Source organism: Chionomys nivalis, chromosome 8 (assembly GCF_950005125.1).
Source record: "Chionomys nivalis chromosome 8, mChiNiv1.1, whole genome shotgun sequence".
Taxonomy (NCBI): Eukaryota; Metazoa; Chordata; class Mammalia; order Rodentia; family Cricetidae; genus Chionomys; species Chionomys nivalis.
The window spans coordinates 47,134,884-47,159,217 of NC_080093.1; the positions used below are offsets into that span (position 1 = coordinate 47,134,884).

At 47.7% G+C, this 24,334-nt stretch overlaps 1 protein-coding gene across 3 annotated transcripts in view; it reads right to left on the bottom strand.

Moving 5' to 3' along the window:
- The window catches only part of Ahnak (AHNAK nucleoprotein), a 93,069-nt gene that overhangs the window by 56,139 nt on the left and 12,596 nt on the right, over window positions 1-24,334 (bottom strand). The window contains exon 5 of one of the 3 annotated variants that reach the window (XM_057777881.1): window positions 6,185-24,053. The exons of the other annotated variants lie outside the window; for them this stretch is intronic. Coding sequence (XP_057633864.1) covers window positions 7,023-24,053 — 17,031 coding nt within the window. The 3' untranslated portion in view covers window positions 6,185-7,022. Of the gene's footprint in view, window positions 1-6,184; window positions 24,054-24,334 lie in introns of those variants that run through there. 3 annotated transcript variants of the gene reach the window in all.

Below are 24,334 nucleotides of genomic sequence, written 5' to 3' on the forward strand. Positions count from 1 at the left end.
TATCTTTCTCTAACTATCTCTGCCTTGTCCCTTACTTGACCTTGCTCACCAACCGGCTACTGTCGTGCCGGAGAGCTCTGGGGAGTCCTCTGTCCCCACCCCCATCCTCTGGAAGGCCATGCCCACCTCTTACCTGGATCTGGACAGCAGAATTAAATGCAGTGAGCGGCAGGCACTTAGGTCGTGAGCTCGCTCCTCAGTCCCACAGCCCTCTTTTTAAATACCAACATTCAAAAGTGTAAGCCGAAGAGGCTGACATATACAATGGCATATTTTGGGCAAAGTCTAGATAAAGGAAAAAGTTTGGACTGATGCTCCATCTTAGAGTTCAAGGGCAAAGAGTTAAAGGAAGAAGCCACCAGGTAAGAGAGAGTCCCAGAGGCAAGGCATGAAATGTAAACCACATGGAGCAGCTTCGATTGGTCCCTGCTAGTCTTTTTCTGTGTTTACCCAATGCCCTATACCCAGTCTTGTTTGGCCCTTGGCCTGGTCCATTGCTTCAATGCAACCAGGTCTAAATAGATGGGGGTAAAAATCTGTCTAAAAAAATGGTGACAGAACTTGGGTTAATTCGAGAATTGGCGGTTTGGCTGAAAGTGGCTGCAGTTCTTTCAAGAGTCTGGCTCTCTTATTCCCTGGACACTGACAGTCAGATTACAGAGTTGGGGTAGAGGTGAGGGTGTCAGATCATTTGCTTTAGGGTTAGAGAAAAAAAAAAAAACTTGCCTTGATGTCGCAAGAGCTCTGATTTACTTTATTTGTGGCTCCCGGAAAGGCGGGGCTCAACCCTCCGAAGCCACCCCTTGGGGCTGTCCCCTTGGTAAGGAATAAAGCCAACATTTTGCACACAGTAGACCGCTGAGTCACACCCCTAACCCTCTTCTTCCTTTTTCTCGTCTTTCTTCTCTACACTCTTCCCCTGTCTTGGGTTCTTCCCAATCCTCCTGGTTCTTACTAATCCATTCTTGTGCTGGCTTCCCCCTTGGATTTTGATTTGTTTCCTAGTTCTAGGTTATAGTCTGTGGAATGAAGAGTTTTTAGGTGTCTAGGTTCTTACCCTCGGACCGTGGAACCCATAGTAGGTGGAACTGCCCCATCCCACTCAGGAAGCAAGGAGACCCTGCTCATACTGCAGTGTATTGGCTGATTCTCATTCTGGAGTCCGGCCGGCATGGCAGGTGCAGAGATATGTAGCGAAACACCATGCTTGGGGGCAACTCTCTCCTATTCTCAATCCCTGTGTGGAAGCCCCCCCCCCCCCCCCCCGCTTCCAGGCTTCCTCCAGAACCGGGGCTCAGCCTCCCAGGGCCCCAGATTGGCCAGAGCAATGCTCCATTCTCAAGGGCGGGTGCGGGGATCCGGGAACCAGAGGGCGGGGCTAACTAATACATTCAGGTCCCTTGAAGTCTCTTACTCATTAGTATCACGGAAGAGTGAAGCTGGATAGAAGGAAAGACTGGGACTAGCACCGGGTAGGAGGCCTAAGGAAGAGACTGACAGCTGCCCAGGAGGCTAAGCCTAGGTCAAGGCCTCACTGCTCAGTCTTTGCCTTCCAGGGCTGATCCTGACACGCGTGCCGCTGTGGCCTCAAGTTTCCGAGTTCCCACCCTTCCTGTTGCTCCTCCTAGCCTCGCCCTGCTGAGCCTCCCTCAGGCACTCGGCACTCCTCGCTTTCACTCCTGCTGCCTCCCTGCTTGGAAAACCTCCCCCAGCTCTGGTCCAAGCCTTGGAACACGGTTTACTAACCCAGCTTTCCTGGTCGTAGAAACAACACGCTGATAAATTCATGGGGCTTCTCAGAATATACTCCAATGAGAATGTGGACCCTGTCTGAACCTGTCTATTCAGCACAAAATCAGTACTCACCTCATGGAGTTGTGTGTAACATAACACAGAGTTAGCAAGCAGTTCATAGGAATAGCTCATGCAATATTTACTATATACCGAGCACGCCGTATGTTAATTTTTCATGCAACAGAAGTTGGAGTTTTAGGAAGAAAATAGGTATGTTATTTCACAATCATTCTTACAATGCTGTAAGAGAAATACCATACCATTTCCTTCTTTTCAACTTATAGACACAACCATCTCCTAACCTGGGTCCTGAGGATTGAACATGGCAAGCAAGAACTCTACCAACAAGTTATATCCCCAGCCTCTTGACACAGAGTTTTGATGGGTTACCCAGGGTCCCAGAGATAGGAACCCACAGAACTGACAGCTTTTTCCCCCGAGACAGGGTTTTTCTGTGTCACCCTGGTTGTCCTGGAGCTAACCTCAAACTCAGAGATCACCTGCATCTGCCTCCAGAGTGTTGGGATTGCGGGTGCGTGCCACACTGCCTGGCATTTGATAGCTAGTTTTTAAAATTTCTCTAATGTGTGTGAGTGTATTGCTTGAATACACGTATATATACCACATGTGTGTCCAGTGCCATACGAGGACAGAACGGGTTTCAGATCCTCTGGAACTAGAGTTTTGGATCGTTGTGACCTGTCTTGTGGGTGCTAGGAGCTAAACCCAGCTCCTCCAGAGGAGCTGCAAGTGCCCTTAACCACCAAGCCATCTCTCTAGCCCCAGGATTCAGGATTTCGAGTTTTGACTTATGTATATGTCTGTGAACCTTCATGAGTATATGTGCATCGTATAAATGCATGAGGCTCAGGAAGGCTGAAGGGTGTCAGATCCCCAGGAACTGGAATGACGGGTGGTGACAGATGGCCATGTGGGTGCTGAACTAGGTCACCTGCAAGAGCAGTGGGTGCTCCTAACTGCTGAGTCACCTTTCCAGCCCAGTTATTTGGGTTTTGTTATTTTGTTATTAATTTCCTTTGTTTTGAGACAAGGTCTCACCACCACATAGCCTTGGCTCACCTAGAGCCCACTGTGTAAACCAGGCTGGCCTTGATCAGAGAGCTCAACCTACTTCTGCCTGCCTGGTGCTGGGGTTAAAGGCGTGGTCCATCATACTTGGCTCTAGTTTTTATTAGTAGTACCTTAATATTTTCAGAGATGAGAAAATATATAAGATCCCACAGATTTCAAGAGATACTTCCTGTTTCTTCATGACCCCCTCCTCAAAATTAAGTCCCCCTTCCTTTAGGGAACTATCGTAGGAAAGAAAAGCAATTTTGCTTCTAAAACCTAAAAGTTTTGATTTCCCTAGGCAGAATCACTCCTTCCAGGCTCTGAGCAGAGGCCACACTGCTGTGTTCACAACTGAAAGCCTCGCCTCTCTGGACTGTGCGATGGAGTGGGTCGTGCCTGCTTTCCTGGGTGGAGCCGAGAACACAGGGTGAGATGTTCTGAGATAAAGCACTAGAAGGACCTGTCTGTCCAAAGAGAGAAAAAAAAGAAGAAGGATTCTCCGTCTGTAACCCTTCCCAATCTCAACCCTCCTACTGGAAAGTCTTCCACGCCTGCCAGACCTCAAGCTTGTTGTGGAAAAAACCAGAGGCATTTATGGGGAACTGAAACCACCCTCCTCAGCAAAACGTCCCCACACATTTGCTGCGGCGCAAGGCTGCTACTCTACAAGGAGGCCCTTGAAGCTGCCTGACGCCACAGGGCGGTTCAGAGGCTGGTAAACAGCACATGGTATTCCAGCTCTGAGGCAAGCATTCATGCACAGAATTCTTTGTCCTCGTGAGGAGAGACAGAAAGCTGCTGTGTGTGGCAGAGCCCTAGGCCAGAGCCCCATTTTCAAAATCCCCAATCAGAGACCATGCCAAGGCCAAGCATGCCACCAGCCTTTAGAGTACACTTGAGAAATAAGCTTGCCCAAACATGGACTTCTGGCTTGAAAACTTAGATTTACTTGTTAATTCTGGAGGGGAAAACATGGCAAGATTACGAGGAAGAAGTCTGGCAAGCTCCCACTTAAATGGAGCTAGCACACTCATGTGCCTTCTGAAGGATGAGCTAAAACGCACCCAACCTTACTTCTGCGAGTGTCCTCCCCCCACCCCCCGAAATGCATCACCTGATGTGATCATAAGGAACAGCTCTGGGCCAGTCAGGACTACCTAGTGACACCCTGGGGGAGAAAGAGTGTTTGATGGTGAGAGGAAGGATAGAGGAAGAAGCAGCACCTTCAGCTGCATGCTTAGCTGAGTCTCCTGGGTTGCATTTCCTAACTTCACAATTTAGGTGGCACTCTGAAACGGGAAGTGTGCATTAGCCTCGTGCAAGTCCTGCTGGAGGCTGCCGCTTTGGTCCGGGAGGCTGGAGACTTGGCTATATTTCAACACTGACACTTCTACTCAAAAAAATTTCAGACAATATCCTGCCACAAGGAAAATCATTACTCAGTATTACAACCATACCTTTCCTTTCACCCAAAATGTCCCATCCACCCAACTCTCCAGCCTGCTTCCGAAGGGATCGTGGACTGTGGGAACTGGCCAGAACTGGAAGTTCTAATGCCTTATCCACATTACCAGGAAGTAAAGAGAGGCTCACAATGGACCCTAATGTACCCAACATGGGAGACTAACCCCAGTGATTCCCAGGCTAGTACTCTTTTGAGGATCTTGGGAACACTGCGATATCTTCCAGTCTCTTTGGAAATGAGAAAACTCTGTGTTCCCCCCAAGGAAATTGTCTTTTCTTTTTCCTTTTTTAAACTTAACCCCCCCTTCTTACATTGTGTGTGTGTGTGTGTGCGCGCGCGCACGCGCGTGCTTGTGGAAGTCAGAGAACAACCTGCAGGAGTCAGTTCTCTCCTGTTACCATGTGAGTCCCAGGGATTAAACTCAGGTCATCAGGCTCGGAAGCAATCGGTTACCAACTGAGCCATTTCACCAGTCCAAACTGCCCTTTTTTTTACTGTAGAGTTAACTCTGAATGCAATTACCACATCTGGGGATGTAGCACATTGGGCGGTGTCAGCCTAACCTACCGGAGGTTCGTAGTGGGTTCAAGCCCCAGCACTGCCTACACCAGAGCGGCAGCATACAGGGCTGTGATCCCAGTCGTCCAGAGGAAGAAGCAGGACCGAGGTTCCCCTCCAACCCTTTATATCTCCTTTCCTGCTGCTCCTTCTGTGGTGATGGCCCTTGCAAGATGGTGACGACCCCCCCATTCCGTAGTCACTGCCTCCAGCCCGAGCCTGATGGAAAACTCCTGAGAGGTTCCTTAGGGTCGAGTGACCAGTTACTACCTCCCCATCCTACCCAGGACTCCAAACTGTCAGCCAATTAGCCATCACCTAGAGGACATAAGAGCCTCACATCTCCACTAGATGAGTCACTTCCCCTGAGCCCACCCACTTTTCAGAGTTCCAAACATTCTGGATTTTTACACACATCTTATGATTTGGTCAGTAGAAGAGGATTTTGAAAACACTGGCCTTGGACAGTGTCTAGCCATGTGCTCAAAAAGTATTTACTGAATGAGTGGACATTCCATACCACACTACTCTACACCTCCCCCTCCCCAAACTAAAAATAAATGAACTGGTGTACAGTTGGACAGTTTGGGTAGTTCTGCCCAGGGAACCTTTCCCAGACCCCAGTTGTTTCTTCCCAACAGTGTAGATGGGTAGACCCCCACCTCTGGATGTGATAGCTCACACCTGTAGCCCCAACATCCAAGATGCTGAGACAGGAAGTCTGCTCAGTGAGTTCCAGGACAGCCTCAGATACTTGGCTACAGTGTCTCAAAATACAAAATGCCTGTCTCAAAAATACAAAAAAAAAAAAAAGAAAGAAAGAAAGAAAGAAAGAAAGAAAGAAAGAAAGAAAGAAAGAAAGAAAAAAATCCCTCTGCCTCCAACTCCATGTGTTGCGATTGCAGCTATGATGACCCAGTCCACTGGGTCTTAGGAGTTTCTGGGAACTGAACCCAGGCTCTCATGCATAACAGCCATGCACTCTATGAACCGAATTTCATCCTCAGCCCCGCCTCCACGCCCTTTTAAGGTCTTGCTCATGCTAAGGTAAGTATTCTGTAGTGAGTTATGACCAGTAGCCACTCTGGATTACTCGGCAGTGATGCAGCCAGTCTCCCATGAGAATCAAAAACAAAGACTTCCTCCTGGTACCTGTGCAGAGGCCATGCCTTGAAGCCACCAGCAAAACCAGCGATGCCACGGAGTGGATCAAGTCCAAATTGAGGGCTGTGTGTGTGGCCTCCCTTAGCTTCATTCCCTCAACACAGAATGCAAGAGCAGGCTATATCAGGGTTAATGAACAGTTTTATTTGCCTTGTACAGCATCAACTTTCTTACATTCTCAATTAATTTTCCATTAAAGTGCCAGACATTTCCTTAATCATGATGACATTTGTTAAAAGGAATCAGAACTTTTCTCAGAACACAGCAGTCACGAATGAACACTTTTCTTACCAAACCCAGAATGGAAGCCCCTCACACTGACCTGGCGGGTTGGACAATTTGCAGACAGATTTAAATCCCCCTCTCACCTTAAGCACCAAACTAGGCTGGGACTAACACACCTAGGGATTAAAAGTCATGCTACAGAGAATTGAGAAACACCCACCTCCTGGCTGCCACCTCCTCTGAGCCATGCCAGGGTGTTGCTGTTTGTACATATCCAACCTTCAGAGCAATGACGACCTAGACCCCTCTGTCACCTTTTATCCCACCTTCCCTTACTCACAAAAGCGCCCCAAGTCATTACAATGAAAAGAAAGTGGGTTTCCATTACCCAGGTACTAACAATGTTCAGTAAAAATAAGGATAAACACAAAAGCTTGCTTAGTAAACACGAGCTCTCAGCGTTCAATGCAAAAAAAAAAAAAAAAAGAAAAGAAACCAAAAAAACTAAAATCTTAAGGCAAATACTGTTGACTTTGCACATGGGCCAGATGAACTTAGAACTCTTTACCTAGCTGCAGAGTCCCAGGAGCCTAGAGGCACTCAGTTTGTCAGCACTTGCCACTGGGAGAGGCAAGATCTTTGCATTATTGCTGAGGCTGTTGGGGTGTTTCTCTTTGGAGTTTATATACAAACACACCCAAGGCTGATGTATTTATATATATGTACACACATACAAGGCCCACTACTCTTTCTTTGTGGAAATTGAGAGTTCTACCTCAGGAAGCTGGATGCCAACCTTCGTCCCACTGTCATTGCTAGAAGAGGAAGACAGTCGGGACTTCTTTGAGGCCAAAGACACTCCACTCCCCTGTAACTTGGCTGCCTCATCATCACTCCCAGTCACCTCATAATGACCTTTGCTCTTTGACCCCAACCCACCGAAGGTACCAAATTTCAGCTTCCCGTGTTTGCTTTTAACTTCTCCACCTGCATACTCCAAAGTCCCGGTTGGGGTGGAAGGCGCCGAGAACTCCCTCTCATCGCTGAAGGAGTTGGAGCGGTGTCTTGGCTTCTTACTTTTAAACAGCGAGAATTTGCCTTTTGGTGACGATGCTTCAGCATCTGCTTCTCCTTCCAGAGAGCCCAAGCTGGCCTTTGAGCTCTTCAGGTCCCCTTTGGACCCAGAAATGGATGCTTCTGGTGAGCTGGTGACACCACCTTTCCCTTTAGGTTTGGAAAAATTAAACTTGGGCATTTTGATTTTGGATTTTTTAAGTTTTACTTCTGACTCTTCCCATTCGTCTTCTCCTGCACCAGCCTGCACATTGGCCTCTACTTTAGGGAAGTTGACATCCACCCCTACTTCTCTGCCAACAAGCTCACGGCCAGAGAAGGCAAATTTGGGGATCTTCATCTTGGGGAATGTTACTTTTCCAGATCCACTTTCCAAGTGACCTTGAGGCCCAGACACACTCAGCCCGGGACCCTGGAGTCCAGTCTGGCCTCCTTTCATGCCTCCTTCTATCTTTGGTCCTGAGAAATGAAGGTTCCCAGCAAGTTTAGATGTATCCAGGTTTAGAGAGGAGGAGACTTGGGGTCCCTTCCACTCAACGCCAGAGTCTTTGACATTCATATGCCCTTCACCCAGGTTGATATCTGGGACACTAACACCCCCTGAAACATCTACACCTCCTTTGACTTTGGGGCCCTTCAAGCTGACACCAAAATCTGACTCTGGAGATGCCATGTTAAAGGAAGGCCCCTTGACACTGATATCAGGGACAGCCCCATGGAGACCTATTCCTGAACCTTTCAGATCTCCTTTAATTTCAGGACCAGAAAGCTGCCCCGTTGGGAGTTGCACATCAAACCCAGAAGCCTTAATTCCAGGCATTTGGAGATTTCCTTCTAGGCCCTGAACACTGATGCCTGGAAGGCTTCCCCCAACTACTGGGCCTTTCAGTTCTCCAGTGGCCCCAAGGCTCCCCTTCACTTTTGGTCCTTCCAAGTTAAAGTCCATGCTTGGTGTTGAGATCTGGGGCCCCTTCAGGTTCACATCCATTCCTGGCCCCTTCAGTTCTCCACAAACTTGTGGCCCCTTGATGTTAACGTCCAAGTCGGACCCTGGAGCAGAGATGCCAAACTGAGGCAGCTTCATGTGTGGAAATTTGATGCTACCTTCTGAGGCCTCCAAGCTGAGATCAGGGGCACCCGCAGATAGTTTAGGGCACTTGATGTCCCCAGACATGGTCAGATCTCCCTGTAGGCTTGGTCCCTTCAGGGTCACGTCAGGTACCCCCACATTAAGGGCTGCTGTGGCATCAATCCCTGGGACTTTCACACCATCTCCTCCTATCTGTACTTTTCCACCAACACCTTTGAGGTCAAGACCTGGGGCGTGCAGCTTCATGCTGGGACTGGATGCATCCAGGTCTCCCTTCAGACTTGGTCCTTTCAAGTTCAGGTCAAGATCAGGCCCAGAAATTTTTGGCATAGAGAGGTCCACTGAAGGCAAGTCCACTCCTGGGCCTTTAAGAGATATATCAGGCCCTTCCAACTTAACATCTGATGTGCTCAAGCTTCCTTCAAGACCGGGGGCACTGATCTTGGGCAGTGAAAACTTGGGGAACTTGATTTTTCCTTCTGGACCTTGCAAATCGACATCAGGTCCTTCCAGACCCACACTGGGGGCATCACCCTTTATCTTTGGTCCTGTCAACTTAACATTCACATCAGGTATGGAGACTTGAGGAGCAGACACACTGAATGAGGGTGCTTTGATTTTGGCATCAGAGCCTTCAATGTTGATGTTAGGTGTCTCCAAGTTTGCCTGCACCTTAGGACCTTTCAAGTTGCCCTCTAACTTTGGCCCTGAGACATCCACACCTGGCACCTTGAACTTGGGAGCCTTCACATGGATGTCAGGAGCTTCCACATTAACCCCTGGTGAAGAAATGTCCAGATCTGGTACCTTGATGTCACCCTCCAACTTAGGGCTAGGTAGGGAAGCCTCTGCTTTAAATTTAGGTGACTTGATGTCAAATTCTACATCTGGGAAGTACATTTTCCCAAACATGGTTTTCTTGGCTTTCGGAGACTTTACATCAACTTTGAGTGCAGCGTCAGGCCCTGCAACACCAATATCCACATCGGGAGCCTTCAGACTGGCATCAATCTCACCTCCGGGAACGTTCAAATCAAATCCCTGCTTTTTGGCCTTAACTTTAGGGCCACTCATGTGAATTTTAGGCATTTTAAACTTGCTTTTCTTGCCCTTTCCACCAAGGCTTACGTCAGGGGTCTCAACACTCAGCTCTGCTTCAGGGACAGTCACATCAACTGAGGGTGTCTTGATGTCAGCTTTAGCGCTTTTTGCACCAAATCCAAACTTGGGTTTCTTAAACTTTGGAACTTTAACATCTGGACCCTCGATATTAATATCTGGGCTCTCCATGCGGACGTCTAAACTTGGAGTTTCTAAATCAACTTTGGGTCCCTTGAGGTCCACTTCACCACTTCCTAACTTAGGCCCAGAAACACCAATTTTTGGTGTCTTGAGGTGCACATTAACATCAGGTCCAGTTATTTTAGGAGCAGACACATCCAGTGATGGCATCTTCAAGTTAGGGCCACTAAGTTTAGCATCAGGGCCTTCAAAATCTAGACCTGGACCTTTCAGGTCTACTTCGGGTCCTTTGAGACTACCTTCAATCTTGGGAACAGACACATCAAAGTCTCCTTTTACTTTGGGTCCTTTTAACTCCAGATCCACATCAGGCATAGATATCTTTGGAGCCTTGATGCTAATCTCCGGCATCTTGAACTTAGGACCCTTCAGTTTTGCATCAGGACCTTCTATATTCACATCTGGAACATCAATGTCCACCTTGGGTCCTGAGACATCAATGTCAGCCTTTGGCAGGCTCACATCTACTTCAGGGCCCTCTCCCTTGAAGCCAGGCATGCTGAACTTGGGCATTTTCACCTTGGGCATCTTCAGGTGCCAGTCTGGACCATGAACATCCACATCTGGAGCATCAATGTCCACTTTGGGGCCTTTGATGTCAACTTCAGGAACTTTAATCTCACCTTCCACTTTGGGCAGGGACACATCCACATCACCCTTCACTTTGGGGCCTTTCAGGTTAAGATCAATGTCTGGCATGGAGATCTTGGGGGCTTTGATGTTAATCTCTGGCATTTTGAACTTAGATCCCTTCAGTTTTGCATCAGGACCTTCAATATTCACATCTGGAACATCAATGTCAACATTAGGTCCTTTAATATCAATTTCCGGGCCCTTGAAGTCACCTTCTACTTTGGGCAAGGAAACGTCCACATCTCCCTTTAGTTTGGGACCCTTAAGATGTAAATCGGGCATGGAGATCTTGGGAGCCTTGATGTTCATCTCTGGCATCTTGAACTTAGGACCCTTAAGTTTTGCATCAGGACCTTCAATATTCACATCTGGAACATCAATGTCCACCTTGGGTCCTGAGACATCAATGTCAGCCTTTGGCAGGTTTACATCTACTTCAGGGCCCTCTCCCTTGAAGCCAGGCATGCTGAACTTGGGCATTTTCACCTTGGGCATCTTCAGGTGCCAGTCTGGACCATGAACATCCACATCTGGAGCATTGATGTCCACATTGGGGCCTTTGATGTCAACTTCAGGGCCTTTGAGGTCTCCTTCCACTTTGGGCAGAGATACATCTACATCACCCTTCACCTTCGGCCCTTTCAGGTTCAAGTCAACTTCTGGCATTGAGATCTTGGGTGCCTTGAGGTGGAGATCAGGCATTTTAAACTTGGGGCCCTTTAGTTTCCCTTCTGGACCATGAACGTCAATGTCAGGAGTGTCAATGTCCAGTTTAGGGCCTTTGACATCCAGTTTGGGACCTTTCAAATCCCCTTCTATGTCCAAATCTCCCCTTATCTTAGGTCCTCTCATGTTCAAATCAATGTCACTCATTGAAATTTGAGGGGTCTTAAAATGGACATCTGGCATCTTAAATTTGGGACCTTTGAGCTTTCCTTCAGGACCCTCAATGTCTACCTCTGGCCCTTTGAGATCACCTTCGACCTTAGGTAGTGCAAGGTCCACATCTCCTTTTACCTTGGGTCCTTTAAGGTTTAAGTCAAAGTCAGGCATGGAAATCTTGGGAGCTTTGATGTGCATGTCTGGTATTTTGAATTTGGGTCCCTTTAATTTCCCTTCTGGACCATCAATATTGATGTCAGGAGTGTCGATATCCACACTGGGACCCTTTATATCAATAGCAGGGCCTTTTAGTTCACCTTCCATTTTAGGCAAGGAAGCATCCACATCTCCCTTCAGTTTAGGCCCCTTCAAGTGCAAATCAATGTCAGGCATGGAGATCTTGGGAGCCTTGATGTTCATCTCTGGCATCTTGAACTTAGGACCCTTCAGTTTTGCATCAGGACCTTCAATATTCACATCTGGAACATCAATGTCCACCTTGGGTCCTGAGACATCAATGTCAGCCTTTGGCAGGTTTACATCCACTTCAGGGCCCTCTCCCTTGAAGCCAGGCATGCTGAACTTGGGCATTTTCACCTTGGGCATCTTCAGGTGCCAGTCTGGACCATGAACATCCACATCTGGAGCATTGATGTCCACTTTGGGGCCTTTGATGTCAACTTCAGGGCCTTTGAGGTCTCCTTCCACTTTGGGCAGAGATACATCCACATCACCCTTCACCTTCGGCCCTTTCAGGTTCAAGTCAACTTCTGGCATTGAGATCTTGGGTGCCTTGAGGTGGAGATCAGGCATTTTAAACTTGGGGCCCTTTAGTTTCCCTTCTGGACCATGAATGCCAATGTCAGGAGTGTCAATGTCCACCTTGGGTCCTGAGACATCTATGTCAGCCTTCGGAAGGTTCACATCCACTTCAGGACCCTCTCCCTTAAAGCCAGGCATGCTGAACTTGGGCATTTTCACCTTGGGCATCTTCAGGTGCCAGTCTGGACCATGAACATCTACATCTGGAGCATCAATGTCCACTTTAGGGCCTTTGATGTCAACTTCAGGACCCTTGAGGTCACCTTCTACTTTGGGCAGGGAAACATCCACATCTCCCTTTAGTTTGGGACCCTTGAGATGTAAATCAGGCATGGAGATCTTGGGAGCCTTGATGTTCATCTCTGGCATCTTGAACTTAGGACCCTTAAGTTTTGCATCAGGACCTTCAATATTCACATCTGGAATATCAATGTCCACCTTGGGTCCTGAGACATCAATGTCAGCCTTTGGCAGGTTCACATCTACTTCAGGGCCCTCTCCCTTGAAGCCAGGCATGCTGAACTTGGGCATTTTTATTTTGGGCATCTTCAGGTGCCAGTCTGGACCATGAACATCCACATCTGGAGCATCAATGTCCACTTTGGGGCCTTTGATGTCAACTTCAGGAACTTTAATCTCACCTTCCACTTTGGGCAGGGACACGTCTACATCACCCTTCACTTTGGGGCCTTTCAGGTTAAGATCAATGTCTGGCATGGAGATCTTGGGGGCTTTGATGTTCATCTCAGGCATCTTGAACTTAGGACCCTTCAACTTTCCTTCTGGTCCTTCAATGCTCACATCAGGGCCTTCAATGTCCACCTTGGGTCCTGAGACATCAATGTCAGCCTTTGGCAGGCTCACATCCACTTCAGGACCCTCTCCCTTGATTCCAGGCATGCTGAACTTGGGCATTTTCACCTTGGGCATCTTCAGGTGCCAGTCTGGACCATGAACATCTACATCTGGAGGACTAATGTCCACTTTGGGGCCTTTGATGTCAACTTCAGGGCCCTTGAGGTCACCTTCTACTTTTGGCAGGGATACATCCACATCTCCTTTTAGTTTGGGACCCTTGAGATGTAAATCAGGCATGGAGATCTTGGGAGCCTTGATGTTCATCTCTGGCATCTTGAACTTAGGACCCTTCAGTTTTGCATCAGGACCTTCAATATTCACATCTGGAATATCAATGTCCACCTTGGGTCCTGAGACATCAATGTCAGCCTTTGGCAGGTTCACATCTACTTCAGGGCCCTCTCCCTTGAAGCCAGGCATGCTGAATTTGGGCATTTTTATTTTGGGCATCTTCAGGTGCCAGTCTGGACCATGAACATCCACATCTGGAGCATCAATGTCCACTTTGGGGCCTTTGATGTCAACTTCAGGGCCCTTGAGGCCACCTTCCACTTTGGGCAGGGACACGTCTACATCACCCTTCACTTTGGGGCCTTTCAGGTTAAGATCAATGTCTGGCATGGAGATCTTGGGGGCTGTGATGTTCATCTCGGGCATCTTAAACTTGGGACCTTTCAGTTTGCCCTCTGGACCTTCAATGCTAACTTCAGGAATGTCAATGTCCACTTTAGGGCCAGTAATATCCACCTCTGGACCCTTGAGGTCACCTTCTACTTTGGGCAAGGACACATCCACATCACCCTTCCATTTTGGGCCTTTAAGATTCAGATCAAAGTCGGGCATGGAGATCTTGGGAGCCTTGATGTTCATCTCTGGCATCTTGAACTTAGGACCCTTCGGTTTTGCATCAGGACCTTCTATATTCACATCTGGAACATCAATGTCCACCTTGGGTCCTGAGACATCAATGTCAGCTTTGGGCAAATTAACATCCACTTCAGGGCCCTCTCCCTTGAAGCCAGGCATGCTGAACTTGGGCATTTTCACCTTGGGCATCTTCAGGTGCCAGTCTGGACCATGAACATCCACATCTGGAGCACTGATGTCCACTTTGGGGTCTTTAATGTCAACTTTTGGTCCTTTAAGATCCCCTTCAAGTTTGGGAAGAGATACATCTACATCACCTTTTACCTTGGGACCTTTCAGGTTTAAGTCAATGTCAGGCATAGAGATCTTGGGGGCTTTGATGTTCATCTCAGGCATCTTAAATTTGGAGCCTTTTAAGCTTCCCTCTGGACACTCTACATTGAGTTCTGGGCCCTCAATATTCATACTGGGACCTTCTACATTGATGTCTCCTTTTGGTAAATCCATAGCCACATCAGGTCCTTCTGCTTTTATGCCAGACACACTGAACTTGGGCATTTTCATCTTGGGCATCTTCAGATTCCATTCTGGACCATGAACGTCCACATCAGGTGCATTAATATGAACCTCTGGTGCTTTAATGTCCACTTTAGGGCTTTTAAAATCTCCTTCTAAATTTGGGCCTGCTACATCTAAGTCTCCTTTGACCTTAGGACCTTTCAAATTTAGCTCCACATCAGGCATAGAAACTTTGGGAGATGAAATACTCAGGAAAGGCATTTTAAACTTGGATCCTTTCACTTTGCCTTGTACTTCAACTTCTGGAGCATTAATGTCAACTTTTGGAGCTGTTACATCAACATCTGGCTTTTTAACTTTGACATCCATGTCAGGTGTCTGAACTTTGGATCCAGAAAAATTAAATTTAGGGAGTTTAAAACGAGATTTCTTTGATTTCCCTTCAATATTAACCTTGGGAGCAGAAATGTCCACTTCCGGGCCCTTCACATCTAACTTGGGAGTTTTAATTTCACCCTCCAGTTTGGGTCCAGAGATATCAACATCTCCCTTAAGCTTTGAGCCCTTTAAATTCAAGTCAATTTCAGGCATAGAGATCTTGGGCATGTTGACATGCATGTCAGGCATTTTCAGTTTGGGGCCTTTTAATTTGCCCTCGGGACCATGAATGTCAACATCTGGAGCATTTATATCTAATTTTGGGTCCTTTATGTCAAGAGAAGGCCCTTTCAAATCACCTTCAACACTTGGAAGTGAAACATCCACATCTCCTTTCACTTTGGGGCCTTTAATGTTAAGGTCCAAATCTGGCATTGAGATCTTAGGAGCTTTAATGTTCATTTCTGGCATCTTGAACTTAGGACCCTTCAGTTTTGCATCAGGACCTTCAATATTCACATCTGGAACATCAATGTCCACCTTGGGTCCTGAAACATCAATGTCAGCCTTTGGCAGGTTCACATCTACTTCAGGGCCCTCTCCCTTGAAGCCAGGCATGCTGAACTTGGGCATTTTCATCTTGGGCATCTTCAGGTGCCAGTCTGGACCATGAACATCCACACCTGGAGCATCAATGTCTACTTTGGGGCCTTTGATGTCAACTTCAGGAACTTTAATCTCACCTTCCACTTTGGGCAGGGACACGTCTACATCACCCTTCACTTTGGGGCCTTTCAGGTTAAGATCAATGTCTGGCATGGAGATCTTGGGGGCTTTGATGTTCATCTCAGGCATCTTGAACTTAGGACCCTTCAACTTTCCTTCTGGTCCTTCAATGCTCACATCAGGGCCTTCAATGTCCACCTTGGGTCCTGAGACATCTATGTCAGCCTTTGGCAGGTTCACATCCACTTCAGGACCCTCTCCCTTGAAACCAGGCATGCTGAACTTGGGCATTTTCACCTTGGGCATCTTCAGGTGCCAGTCTGGACCATGAACATCTACATCTGGAGCATCAATGTCCACTTTAGGGCCTTTGATGTCAACTTCAGGGCCCTTGAGGTCACCTTCTACTTTGGGCAAGGAAACATCCACATCTCCCTTTAGTTTGGGACCCTTGAGATGTAAATCAGGCATGGAGATCTTGGGAGCCTTGATGTTCATCTCTGGCATCTTGAACTTAGGACCCTTAAGTTTTGCATCAGGACCTTCTATATTCACATCTGGAACATCAATGTCTACCTTGGGTCCTGAGACATCAATGTCAGCCTTTGGCAGGCTCATATCTACTTCAGGGCCCTCTCCCTTGAAGCCAGGCATGCTGAACTTGGGTATTTTCACCTTGGGCATCTTCAGGTGCCAGTCTGGACCATGAACATCTACATCTGGAGCACTAATGTCCACTTTGGGGCCTTTGATGTCAACTTCAGGGCCCTTGAGGTCACCTTCTACTTTGGGCAGGGAAACATCCACATCTCCCTTTAGTTTGGGACCCTTAAGATGTAAATCAGGCATGGAGATCTTGGGAGCCTTGATGTTCATCTCTGGCATCTTGAACTTAGGACCCTTAAGTTTTGCATCAGGACCTTCTATATTCACATCTGGAACATCAATGTCCACCTTGGGTCCTGAGACATCAATGTCAGCCTTTGGCAGGCTCATATCTACTTCAGGGCCCTCTCCCTTGAAGCCAGGCATGCTGAACTTGGGTATTTTCACCTTGGGCATCTTCAGGTGCCAGTCTGGACCATGAACATCTACATCTGGAGCACTAATGTCCACTTTGGGGCCTTTGATGTCAACTTCAGGGCCCTTGAGGTCACCTTCTACTTTGGGCAGGGAAACATCCACATCTCCCTTTAGTTTGGGACCCTTAAGATGTAAATCAGGCATGGAGATCTTGGGAGCCTTGATGTTCATCTCTGGCATCTTGAACTTAGGACCCTTAAGTTTTGCATCAGGACCTTCTATATTCACATCTGGAACATCAATGTCCACCTTGGGTCCTGAGACATCAATGTCAGCCTTTGGCAGGCTCACATCTACTTCAGGGCCCTCTCCCTTGAAGCCAGGCATGCTGAACTTGGGCATTTTCACCTTGGGCATCTTCAGGTGCCAGTCTGGGCCCTGAACATCTACATCTGGAGCACTAATGTCCACTTTGGGGCCTTTGATGTCAACTTCAGGGCCCTTGAGGTCACCTTCTACTTTGGGCAGGGAAACATCCACATCTCCCTTTAGTTTGGGACCCTTAAGATGCAAATCAGGCATGGAGATCTTGGGAGCCTTGATGTTCATCTCTGGCATCTTGAACTTAGGACCCTTCAGTTTGCCTTCTGGTCCTTCAATCTCAATGTCTGGTCCACTTAGGTCCACATTTGGCCCTTTGAGGTCTCCTTCCAATTTGGGAACATCTACATCAACCTCACCCTTTATCTTTGGACTCTTTAAGTGAAGATCAATGTCTGGCATGGAGATTTTAGGAGCTTTAAAGTGCATGTCTGGCATCTTGAATTTAGGACTTTTCCATTTACCTTCCGGGCCTTCAACAGCTACTTCTGGCATGTCGACATCCAATTTGGGGCCCTTGACATCCAGTTCTGGACCCTTTAAGTCTCCCTCAAGTTTTGGGACTGAAACATCAATATCTCCTTTGATTTTAGAACCCTTTAAGTTGAAATCAACATCAGGCATGGAGATCTTAGGAGCCTTGAAGTGCATGTCAGGCATCTTAAACTTAGGACCTTTCAGCTTTCCTTCTGGCCCTTCAATGCTCACATCAGGACCTTCAATGTCCACCTTGGGTCCTGAGACATCAATGTCAGCCTTGGGCAGGTTCACATCCACTTCTGGGCCTTCTGCTTTGAAGCCAGGCATGCTGAACTTGGGCATTTTCATCTTGGGCATCTTCAGGTGCCAATCTGGCCCATGGACATCCACATCTGGGGCACTGATGTCCACTTTAGGTCCTTTGATGTCCACATCTGGCACTTTCATTTCACCTTCTAGCCTGGGCACTGTCACATCCACATCCCCCTTGACTTTGGGGCCTTTCAAGTTCAAGTCCACATCAGGCATGGAGATCTTAGGAGCCTTGAAGTGCATGTCAGGCATCTTAAACTTGGGGCCCTTCAACTTTGCATCAGGACATTCCAGGTCAACATCAGGTATTTCCACATCTATGTTGGGCCCTTTTAGTTCTCCTTCTAGTTTTGGCACTGTCACGTCAAGATCCCCTTTGACTTTGGGGCCTTTCAAATGTAAGTCCACATCAGGCATGGAGATCTTAGGGGCCTTGAAGTGCATGTCAGGCATCTTAAACTTGGGGCCTTTCAGCTTTGCATCAGGACATTCCAGGTCAACATCAGGTACTTCTACATTCACATCGGGGCCTTTCAAATCTCCTTCCAGCTTTGGAACAGTCACATCCATATCCCCTTTGACCTTAGGGCCTTTCAAGTGCAGGTCCACATCAGGCATGGAGATCTTAGGAGCCTTGAAGTGCATGTCAGGCATCTTAAACTTGGGGCCTTTCAGCTTTCCTTCTGGCCCTTCAATGCTCACATCAGGGCCTTCAATGTCCACCTTGGGTCCTGAAATATCAATGTCAGCCTTGGGCAGGTTTACATCCACTTCTGGGCCTTCTGCTTTGAAGCCAGGCATGCTGAACTTGGGCATTTTCATCTTGGGCATCCTCAGGTGCCAATCTGGCCCATGAACATCCACATCTGGGGCACTAATGTCCACTTTAGGTCCTTTGATGTCCACATCTGGCACTTTCATTTCACCTTCTAGCTTGGGCACAGTCACATCCACATCCCCCTTGACTTTGGGGCCTTTCAAGTTTAAGTCCACATCAGGCATGGAGATCTTAGGAGCCTTGAAGTGCATGTCAGGCATCTTAAACTTGGGGCCCTTCAACTTTGCATCAGGACATTCCAGGTCAACATCAGGTATTTCCACATCCACACTGGGACCTTTTAGTTCTCCTTCTAGTTTTGGCACTGTGGCATCGAGATCCCCTTTGACTTTGGGGCCTTTCAAATGTAAGTCCACATCAGGCATGGAGATCTTAGGGGCCTTGAAGTGCATGTCAGGCATCTTAAACTTAGGGCCCTTCAATTTTGCATCAGGACATTCCAGGTCAACATCAGGCACTTCCACATCTACATTGGGGCCTTTGATATCAACTTGAGGACCTCTGAGATCAGCTTCCATTTCTGGCACAGAAGCATCTATCTCTCCTTTCAGTTTGGGCCCCTTCAAATTCAAGTCCACATCTGGCATGGAGATCTTGGGAGCCTTGATATTGAACTTGGGCATCTTAAATTTGGAGCCTTTCAGTTTTGCATCAGGACCTTCTATATTCACATCTGGAACATCAATGTCCACCTTGGGTCCTGAGACATCAATGTCAGTCTTTGGCAGGCTCACATCCACTTCAGGGCCCTCGCCTTTAAAACCGGGCATGCTGAACTTGGGCATTTTCATCTTGGGCATCTTCAGGTGCCAATCTGGCCCATGGACATCCACATCTGGAGCATTGATGTCCACTTTAGGTCCTTTGATGTCCACATCTGGCACTTTCATTTCACCTTCTAGCTTGGGCACAGTCACATCCACATCCCCCTTGACTTTGGGGCCTTTCAAGTTTAAGTCCACATCAGGCATGGAGATCTTGGGGGCCTTGAAGTGCATGTCAGGCATCTTAAACTTGGGACCCTTCAACTTGCCTTCTGGACATTCAATATCAATATCACCAACATCCACATCCACCTTAGGGACTTTAACATCAACTTCAGGACCTTTCAAATTTCCTTCCACTTTTGGAAGAGAAACATCTACATCACTTTTCAGTTTAGGTCCTTTCAGATTAAGACCAACATCAGGCATAGAGATTTTGTGTGTCTGTATATTCATGCTCGGCATCTTGAACTTGGGGCCCTTTAGTTTCCCTTCTGGAGCTTCAATGTTCACATCTGGAACATCAATGTTCACTTTGGGTCCTGAGACATCAATGTTGGCCTTTTGAAGATTTACATCCACTTCAGGGCCCTCTCCTTTGAAGCCTGGCATACTGAACTTGGGCATTTTTACCTTAGGCATCTTTAGGTGCCAGTCTGGGCCATGAACATCCACATCTGGTACATCTACTTGGGGGCCTTTGATATCAACAGCAGGAGCTTTTATTTCTCCTCCCACTTTTGGAACTGAGACATCACAGTCTCCTTTCACTTTAGGGCCTTTCAAATTCAAGCTAACATCTGGCATGGATATCTTCTGAGGCTTTATATTCATTTCTGGCATCTTAAATTTTGGTCCTTTTAGTTTTGTATCTGGACCTTCAATATTTACATCTGGAACATTAATGTCTACCTTGGGTCCTGAGACATCAATGTTGGCCTTAGGGATGTCCACTTCTGGGCCTTCTCCTTTGAAGCCAGGCATACTAAACTTAGGCATTTTCATTTTAGGCATCTTAAGGTGCCAGTCTGGGCCATGAACTTCAACGTCTGGAGCGTCAATGGCAACTTTGGGCCCTTTAACATCCACATCTGGAACTTTTATTTCACCCTCTACATTAGGCAATGATACATCCACATCTGCTTTTCCTTTGGGCCCCTTAATATTCAAGTCCACATCAGGCATGGAGATCTTAGGAGCCTTGAAATGCATGTCAGGCATCTTAAACTTGGGGCCTTTCAGCTTTCCTTCTGGTCCTTCAATGCTCACATCAGGGCCTTCAATGTCCACCTTGGGTCCTGAAATATCAATGTCAGCCTTGGGCAGGTTCACATCCACTTCTGGGCCTTCTGCTTTGAAGCCAGGCATGCTGAACTTGGGCATTTTCATCTTGGGCATCTTCAGGTGCCAATCTGGCCCATGGACATCCACATCTGGGACACTAATGTCCACTTTAGGTCCTTTGATGTCCACATCTGGCACTTTCATTTCACCTTCTAGCTTGGGCACTGTCACATCCACATCCCCCTTGACTTTGGGGCCTTTCAAGTTTAAGTCCACATCAGGCATGGAGATCTTAGGAGCCTTGATGTTCATCTCAGGCATCTTGAACTTAGGACCTTTCAGCTTTCCTTCTGGTCCTTCAATGCTCACATCAGGGCCTTCAATGTCCACCTTGGGTCCTGAGACATCTATGTCAGCTTTAGGCAGGTTCACATCCACATCTGGACCCTCACCTTTGAGAGTAGGCATACTGAACTTAGGCATTTTCATCTTTGGCATTTTCAGGCTCCAGTCTGGGCCCTGACCTTCCCCATCTGATGATTTAATATCTACCTTCGGACCTTTGATGTCCACATCTGGTACTTTCATCTCTCCCTCTATTTTTGGTGCAGACATGTCTAGATTTCCTTTCATTTTGGGTCCCTTGAGATCCAGGTCCACATCTGGTAGAGACACCTTTGGAGCCTTGAAATGCATCTCAGGCATCTTAAACTTGGGGCCTTTCAACTTCCCTTCAGGTCCTTCAAGGTTCAAATCTGGAGCACTAATATCTAGTTTTGGTACAGAAATGTCCATATCAGCCTTGGGCATGTTCACATCCAACTCTGGGCCTTCTCCTTTGAGACTAGGCATGCTAAATTTGGGCATTTTAATCTTTGGCATTTTCAAGTTCCAATCAGGACTCTGAATGTCCACATCTGGAGCACTAACATCTACTCTGGGGCCTTTCAAATCTCCTTCAATCTTTGGCATTGTGACATCATACTCTCCTTTTACTTTGGGGCCTTTCATATGCAAATCTACATCAGGCATGGAGATCTTTGGGGCCTTTATATTCATCTCAGGCGTCTTCAGCTTAGGACCCTTCAGTTTTCCTTCGGGTCCTTCAATGTTCACATCTGGTGCTTTGACATCTACCTTGGGTCCTGAGACATCAATGTTGGCCTTAGGGAGATTCACCTCCACATCTGGACTTTCTGCCTTGAAGCCTGGCATACCAAACTTGGGCATTTTTATCTTTGGCATCTTCATGTGCCATTCGGGACCTTGGACATCCACATTCAGGGCATCAATGTCCAGTTTGGCACTTTTAAGTTCAACATCAGGAACTTTAATTTCACCTTCAGGCCTTGGCACTGTGACATCATATTCTCCCTTTACACTGGGGCCTTTTAAGTGTAAGTCCACATCTGGCATGGAGATCTTTGGAGCTCTGATATTCATCTCAGGCATTTTAAACTTAGGTCCTTTCAGTTTCCCTTCTGGTCCCTCAATGCTCACATCTGGAGCACTGACCTCCACCTTAGGTCCAGAAATGTCCATATCTGCCTTGGGCAGATTCACATCTACTTCTGGGCCCTCTGCTTTGAACCCTGGCACACTGAATTTGGGCATCTTCATCTTGGGTATCTTCAGGTCTGGGCCATGAACATTCACTTCTGGGGCATCAGCGTCCACTTGGAGGCCTTTCAGGTCACCCTCAAGCTTTGGTGTTGTGACATCACACTCTCCCTTCACCTTTGCGCCTTTGATGTGCAGATCTACATCAGGTATCGAAACCTTTGGAGTCTTGACACTCACTTCAGGCAGATTAATATCAGGACCTTTAAGTTTGCCCCCCAGACTCTCCATGTTGGCACTTGGGGTTTCTATGTTGACCTTAGGCCCTGAAATACTGATGTCTCCTTTGGGTAGAGCCACATCTACATCTGGGCCTTCTCCTTTGACCCCTGGGACACTGAACTTGGGCATCTTCATCTTGGGCATTTTCAAGTTCCATTCTGGGCCATGCACTTCCACATCTGGGGCACTAATATCCATTTTGGGGCCTTGGACATCAAGTTCAGGGACTTTGATTTTCCCTTCTACTTTGGGTAGCACAACATCTACACCCCCTTTCCCTTTAGGCGCAGCTACATTTAGGTCTACATCTGCCATAGATATCCTACAGGCCCCTATTTTTCCAGAAGGGCTGCTGAGCTTGGGACCTGTCAAGGTCCCCTCTAAGTTTGGTGTCTCTATGTCCACTTTGGGGCCTTTAACTGCCACATGAGGGCCTTTAACATCACCTTTGATCTCAGGAGCAGACACCTTCATATCGCCTTTCAGTTTACAAGACCCAAGGCTCAGATCCACATCCTGCATGGAGATTTTAGGTTTCTGGACAATCATTTCAGGTGTCTTGACTTTAGCACCCTTTATCTTCCCTTCTAACCCACCAGTGGCAATCTCAGGCTGACTAACATCCCCAGAGACCCCAGGAAGGGTCACTTCACCTGTGGGCACTGTCACATCAATACCAACTCCCTCTCCCTTTGAACCTGATGCAGAGAATTTAGGGACTTTCATCTTGGGCAAATTCAGTTTGCCTCCTAGCCCATGAATGTCGGCATCAGGGGTTCCAACTTCCACGCTGGGACCAGTGATGCTGCCCTCAATTTTGGAAGCAGAGGCATCCATTGCTATGTTCCCCTGCAGCTTGGTACCTTTCAGACCTAAGTCACTTTCAAGTGATGGCCCAGTGATTTGGGGACCCTTCAGCTTCCCCCCAAGGCCCTCAATATTGACAGAAGGGGCACTGACTTCCAAGTGAGGGGCCTGAATGTTCCCACCAATGGCCAAACCTGGCTTGTCACCTTTATGCCCCACAGACAATTCAGGTGCAGAAACACTCAGCCCTGTCTCTGGTACCTGGCCCTCCGGGCCTGCTGAGACACCAAATTTTGGCATCTTCATGGTTGGAATTTTAATTTTCCCAGTACCACCACTCTGGAGGGAAGGACCCTGTACCTCTACTGAGCCAGTCCCAAGAGAAGATGAAATATCCACCCCTGGAACTTGGATCCCTCCTTTGCCACCCAAGTCCAAGCCTTTTGCACTGACATTGACACCAGGGCTTCCCACCTTTATCCCAGGTACGGTGACCTGGAATTTTGATTGGCCAGCACCTTCGAGCTCTGGTCCTGAAGCAGAAATGGCACCTGCCCGGATGTCCATGGCAGAGCCAGGGGTTGGAGAAACTGCCCCCGATCCTGAGGGCAGTCTGATCACTGTCTTCCCAGACTGGATTTCTACATCTGTGTTGGCGATTTCAGTCACTTCATGCTTTGGTATCTTGATCATGAACTCAGGGCTGCTGATGTCGATGTCCTTCACTCCTTCCCGACCGGTCACATCCACAGTGTAGGCTGTGACCCTTCTGGTCACCGTGATGGTACGGCTCTGGGTCTCCCCAAGGTCCCCTTCTACGCCATCCTCCGACTTCAGTCGTGGCTTGATCTTTGTGGTGTAGATACGCTGGTAGTCTTCATCATCCCCACTCTGCAGAAAGACACGCCCAGCAGAAGTTGCAGCAAAGCCCGCCTGAGTTGGCAGATGCCTGGCCGCAGCCTAGCCGACAACAGGGTTGCTTGTTTCTCAAAGATGCTCAGAACATAATAGAGTTCCAGAGAGTCTCCTGGGACAGAACACAGGGGACTGAAGAAAGGGACTGACAGTCACATTACAAGAGGAAAATAGAAACTATCTGGAAGAAAATTCTGAAAAGCAAAGGTCATAGATTCCTGAACTGTGCTCCCAGAAGAGACTCTACCACCCAGTGG